General features: G+C 42.3%; 1 protein-coding gene across 7 annotated transcripts in view; it reads left to right on the forward strand.

Annotated features, from left to right (window-relative positions):
• The window catches only part of rerea (arginine-glutamic acid dipeptide (RE) repeats a), a 148,262-nt gene that overhangs the window by 130,446 nt on the left and 11,816 nt on the right, over positions 1 to 6,000 (forward strand). For all 7 annotated transcript variants that reach the window (XM_019863014.1, XM_019863015.1, XM_019863013.1 and 4 more), the window contains one exon: positions 1,011 to 1,091. In XM_019863014.1, coding sequence (XP_019718573.1) covers positions 1,011 to 1,091 — 81 coding nt within the window. The remainder of the gene's footprint in view (positions 1 to 1,010; positions 1,092 to 6,000) is intronic.

Here is a 6,000-nt window from a genome sequence, read left to right on the forward strand (position 1 = left end):
CACAGCATCTACTAGCAGATATTAGCCCGGGTATTTGTGTGAAAGACTTGAATTGTGAAACATGAACATGTTAGAACGAGGGCTGTTCCCCGACACAAATGGGGAGTACAAAGGTCCGCTCCAGGTTTTCCCTCCTGCTGCAAACCAGAGGCTCTCTTGCAGAAAGATCACATGTAAAGCCTTCCCCTTTGTAGTGGAAGAGCGAGGGTGACAAGCTATTTCTTGCTTGTAAAAAAAAAAAAAAAAAACAAGAGGAAAAATAGCATTGTACCATCGGAGACATTGTGGACTTACTCCTTGATTCCTTCTTTTTCCCGCGGCTGGGTGTTAGAGGCTTTTGCTTATCCACCAGGACTTTTGCCTGCTTTTAGCTGGAGTTACTTGGTGAAAACGGACGGGGGCTCGCCTCTGGAACAAGAAAGTCAATCTGGTGGTTGTCTGCTTCACTGGTTATGAATGTTTTCAGCTTCTGCTTTTTATGGCTTTGTAGTCTGTCCCTCTTTGAGGAGCAGAGATGTGTTTAGGTTAGTTCCATTTTTCATTATTTCTCATTGAGCTGACATTCGCTTTCCAGTCATGGTCAAAGCAGATAAAGTGTCACCGTCTGTCATCATTCTGCGATCTTTCAATTTTTGTCAAGGTTTGTTAGTCTTTCTCAAATAACGAAATGGAAATATATCAAAAGTGCCCTTGTGTCGTGTATGTTTTGAGGGGGAAGTTTTGGTGTAGCCTTTCAACTTCACTTTTGTGATCAACATGTCCTCCCCATGTGTCTCTTGTGTTACATCTGCCCCCCCCCCACGTAATCCCGATGTCTCTTTTGCCCTACTTGTCATTTCCTCTCTTTTGCTCTGACATGTCTATGTTTGCAATGCACTTTAAATTGCCCACGCAGGTTTTAGATACGCATCAGAACTCTTGAACCGCACTTGTGTGAAATGAAAACAATGCTTCTTGCAGTTTTGCTGAATCGCAAATACGAACAAGGTCTCTGTCTATTATATTTGCAGAAACGCTTCATTAAAGGGCTGAGACAGTTCGGCAAAAACTTCTTCAGGATCCGGAAGGAGCTCCTGCCTCACAAAGAAACGGTACAGTTACTTGTTTCCCTCTCCTTTTTTAAATGTCCCTTTTCAATGTTTGTGTTACAAACAGGATGATTGTAAACGTTAAATGTCAAAAAAGTGCTTGGCAAAATTATTTATTATTGCCAGTCGTATTATATCTTACGCCGATTGAATAAAAAAAATGTGACATTTGATGTTTTTTTTTTTCCACCCTTATACAGCGATTATAAAATTAATCTGCATAAGGAAGTTGTGCAGCTTGGATTTGTGTGACTGCGTTTATCACATTTGTCAGGGATACAGAGCAAGTATGCAGCACCTGTAAGTGGAACGACATGTCATACCAAAGCTTTAGTCGGTAAAAATGGGAATCCAATCACATTACTTTGAGGGAGTTTTCTTGGTACCGTATTTATGAAATCTCTGACCGTGACTTTCAGAGCAGGTAGTTCCAGGTGAAGTTGAATTCTAGAGGCTGCACAAGATAGAATGCTTTTTGTTCGTACATCCCCGTAAATGATCAGTCTTTTTATACTAATTATTCTTGTGCAATAATGTTAGTCATACTATAGTAGGTGATATTTGTCGTTCGTTACCAATAATTACTTAGGATCATCAGGACTCATGACTTAGATTTCATTGTGGTTTTTGTGCATTAAGCAAAACTATTTAGAGGCAATAAATTAATAAAAATGTTTTGTTATTGTTTGTTCCTGTACACTGGCAGGGTGCATGTGCAATTTTGTGCGCGCTCCATACAGCATGTTAATCATCACCGACTGACTGTGTGACCATTGTTATGGTACAACTGGGTCAAAATCTAGGCAGCGCAATGATTAACACTCGTATTAAGTGTAGCGTGTGCCGATGATAAAAAGCAAAACAGCCATGGACAAATAGTGTCCTGTTGGCTGTATTCCTTCAACTGCTTGTTTACTAAATGTCGGATGTGCATGCCCACGTTGCTCGGAACTTGCGCATTTTTGACTTGGGTGGTTATTACTTCTCATAATTTTGACTCTTTAAAATTAAGCAAACTTTGTTGTTCCTTTGAGGCCCACTCGAGCAAAATCCAAAGTCTTTGTCATTTTTATGCAGCTCCACTTTCTTTTCTGCTGGGAACTGACAAAGCCAGCACTACATCTCATACATATATTATAGACTTTCATGTTTTATCTTTGCCCCGTGAACTGGCACAGGGTTTGTCAAACTTTTTTTTTTTTTGCTCTAGCGCCACAGTTCCATTTTCAAAACAGAGAGATGGGCCAGGTCATTTATAGCTGAGGTTTAAATAAAAGGTTAAAATGCGTATGTAAAATATGTCATGTTTTAATAATTATATAGCACATTTTCAACTTCCAATTTAATTACACATGGATTGAAAATCAGTGCATTGTTGTGCATTGCAAACTGTTTTTTCGGGTGGGGTTGGGTGATCGGGTTAATCTATTGCAACAAAGATCACAGGACACTTGATAATGTCAATGCTCGGTTTGCCCTCCCCTGCGCTAGCGCCCATTTTTTAGTCCTCAAAGCCCAATTAGAATTTCCTGAATATTGTATAATGATACAGTTTCTTGCAAAGGCTTTAACCTATTGTAAAATATACTTGGTCCAGATTGGCTATAAAGAAGGTATTAGTGCAATTCAACCTGGAGGGGAGTCTTCTTGGCAGGAGAGGTAATAGACCTCCTCCAGGTTCGAGACCTGCCACCGCCATACAGCAGAGAAAGATTAATTTTCCCCCTGCAAATGGAAAATAAACTGCCCTTTAAATGAACTAAAAAAAAAAAAAAAAGGAGAAAATGACAGAGCAGTGTAACGGCGAGTGGAAGAGAAAGCGAAGAAGGCTGGGCATTAGCTTACTGTCGACACTAAGCAGCCTGGCTTTTTGCGCAGAGAGGAAAACTCTGCTTATGACTGAACTTGCGTTTGTGCCGATCGGAGCGAGTGCCATTTAATACCCGCAGGAAAGCTCTTGTTTGTTTGCTCCCGCCTCCTTCCTAAATCCTACCTCTAAAACATGAGCACAACAGTAATTCAGGATGTTACCACTCTTTGCACGCATCCACTTCTGTGACTATACGTTCAACACAAACGAAGCATATCACATCAATGCTGTTGTACCTTTGTCTTAAGCCAAGTCGGAACCACTGCGATTGAGCTATAGTGCCGAGCATAAAGGCCCTCGGGGGGCTTTAGGAGTCTGGTACTCTATCTGTTCCTACTGTTCGACCCTATTAGCCGAATCGGCGCTGAAGCTTCAGCATTGGCTCAAACAAGCCTGAGCTGAGGGCAAAGCACCCAGCGCTGTGTAAACACACCAGGCCTGACTAACACTCTGGAATGCTTCATATAAAATCAGAAAAAGGCCCGGAGGGGGGAAGTGGGTGTGTCGTCTGACTGGCCTTGCTGCCACCATTTCCTTCAGTCCGGAGTTGGTGTCATAGGGAACAAGCTCTCTGCTGCCAGTGTTTAAATCAGTTAAAAATAAGTGAACATGGCGAAACAGCAGAACATGAACTGTGTTAGCCTACTGGTGTCATTGGAAAGTTTTTTTTGTTGTTGTTTTTGTTTTTTCTTCACAAAAAAAGGTGTTTTGAGCAAAAATTTGGCAGTACTGATCAGCTTGAGGTCAGGTTGCTGTTCAGTGGGCAAATTAAAAACGGGAACATTGAGATATAGGCTCTTTCTCCCGAGAAAGTAAATGTTAGCTTGTTAGCTTTTCATGTTTAGTATGCGCGTCACTATACACAATATACATCCACCCATCCATCCATCCATCGATTTTCTAATCCGTTTATACTCACGAGGGTCGCGGGCGTGCTGGAGCCTATCGCAGCTGTCTCCGCTCAGTGTATACCCTGAACCGGTTGCCAGCCAATCGCAAGGCACACATAGACAAACAACCATTCGTGCTCACACTCACACCAAGGGACAATTTAGAGTGTTCTATTAACTTGACATGCCTGTCTTTGGAATGTGGGAGGAAACCGGAGAAAACCCACGCAGGCACAGGGAGAACATGCAAACTCAACAAAGGAAGGCGGACGTGCTAATCAGTCGACCACCGTATGGGGCATGCCCTATGTAATATACATATACTGTATATGCAATTATCTAAACTGTTGAATTCATATGGTCAATGAGCTGATAGAGAATTAGGTATCCCAATACCTATACACAGACAGACTGTCCATTAATTATTCTAACTTGCACACCATCAACTCATGACTTGAGCTTGTCACATTCATTCACAAATTTTCACTTTGCATTTCTTTATTCAGTTTGTGGCGTTTGTCAAACACACAGCATGTGTTTGCTGGTTTAAACACATCCTCACATAGGTGGAGTCTACATTTCCCGTCAGCCACATTAATTTGATAACATAATCCTTTGAAACCAATGTCAGTGAGCTTTTTGATTTATAGACTGACACCGTCGTCATTTGTGACAGCCTTGGAATCTGTTGGGTGACAGTCACATGGCAATTTTCGGGCACAAGTAACCTGAACGATAAATCTCTTTCTCACCCCCCCCCCCACACCCCCCAACCCACCCAGCAGCACCTTATTGATGTTCAGATAGTGTGGAATCGCTGTTTCCTTGACGAAAAGAGAGCACTTGAGCCCTCCGGGTCGTGTCATTAACAAAATGTCCGACGGGAAAAAAAACTGTTTTCAACTCAACCTCAAAGCAGATGTTCGCCCCCGTCCAATCTGTTCAAACGTCAAAGTAAATTAATTGTCATGTCCTTAGATCAGCAGCCAGAACCCTGGGCAGGAGTTTGATTTCCAAATACTTTGCTTGAAATCTTAATTAAAGCAGCTCCAAACGACAGATGCTCGTGCCAGTTAGCGGCAGCTGTCAGAAGTGTCACAGAACAGCTTCCGTGTGGTGCCAATGATCTAACCGATCCGGGCAGTTGAATCGCTGTGGGCTGGTAGCTTTGCCCGTCCGCGGTGATGTTCGACTAACTGACAAGAAGCAGGAGCAGAGGCTCGGCAAAAGCCTTTTTTTCCCTCCCTGTCTGAAAGATGGAGCTAAGACAGCTCTCGTTCCCTTTACAGTATAATTGAGCTCTTTGCTCGGCTTCATGTCGTGTTTTTGGGGGAACAGGCGTATCAGCACAACACGCAGGCTTGAGCCTCCAGCAAAAAAAAAAAAAAAAAGACTCCGTTGTCATCCAATCTGCTTTCATTGGGAAAAGTGCTTACAGCAGGAAAAACACGAGTGCTGATTCTTCAGCATGTGCATCGCTGACCTATGAAAGCAGAGCTTATTCAGTCATTCTCACGCTGAAAGGCTCCGCACAGCAGGGAAGGGTTGTCTATTTAACCGCCTTTCACATGCACACCCCGCTCTGCCAACCAAAGTCTTTTGCTATTCAGCTAATACCGTCTGCGGAGAAACTACACGGCGTCACCGCTCGACATCCGTAGGGGCTGTAATATTTTCGTGAATGGGTCAATTACCGGTAGTTATATTCTTGTGATGTAGGCGCTTTTGAATCATGACATCAACTGTGGGGATTTGAAATTCCTCCTGACAGCATGATAGTGATCAGTACGACAACTGACATCAAAACAGGAAATCAGAATCTTCAGATGATTATAATTTTTTTTTGTCAATCCAGTACAAATATTAATATATAAGAATAACAAACATCATTTATTTATTTATTTTTTTTGAATAAACGTTTCCTGTTCAGATGCACAGTCATGCAGAATGAATCTTTTTACCTTTTTTATGCTGGAACATTTTTTTTTTTTTTCCTGTGCAAGAGAGGAATTTGACCCTGTACTCCCTCTGTGGTTGTGTGTGTTGTGCTTTTTCTTTTTTTATTATTGGAAATTCAGCTGAGCAGAACAAGGTTTGTATAAGGGGATAAGACGGAGTGAACAGAACACAAACAGCGGGGGGGGGGGGGGCG

Source organism: Hippocampus comes, unplaced genomic scaffold (assembly GCF_001891065.2).
Source record: "Hippocampus comes isolate QL1 unplaced genomic scaffold, H_comes_QL1_v1.1 scaffold1, whole genome shotgun sequence".
Classification (NCBI taxonomy): domain Eukaryota; kingdom Metazoa; phylum Chordata; class Actinopteri; order Syngnathiformes; family Syngnathidae; genus Hippocampus; species Hippocampus comes.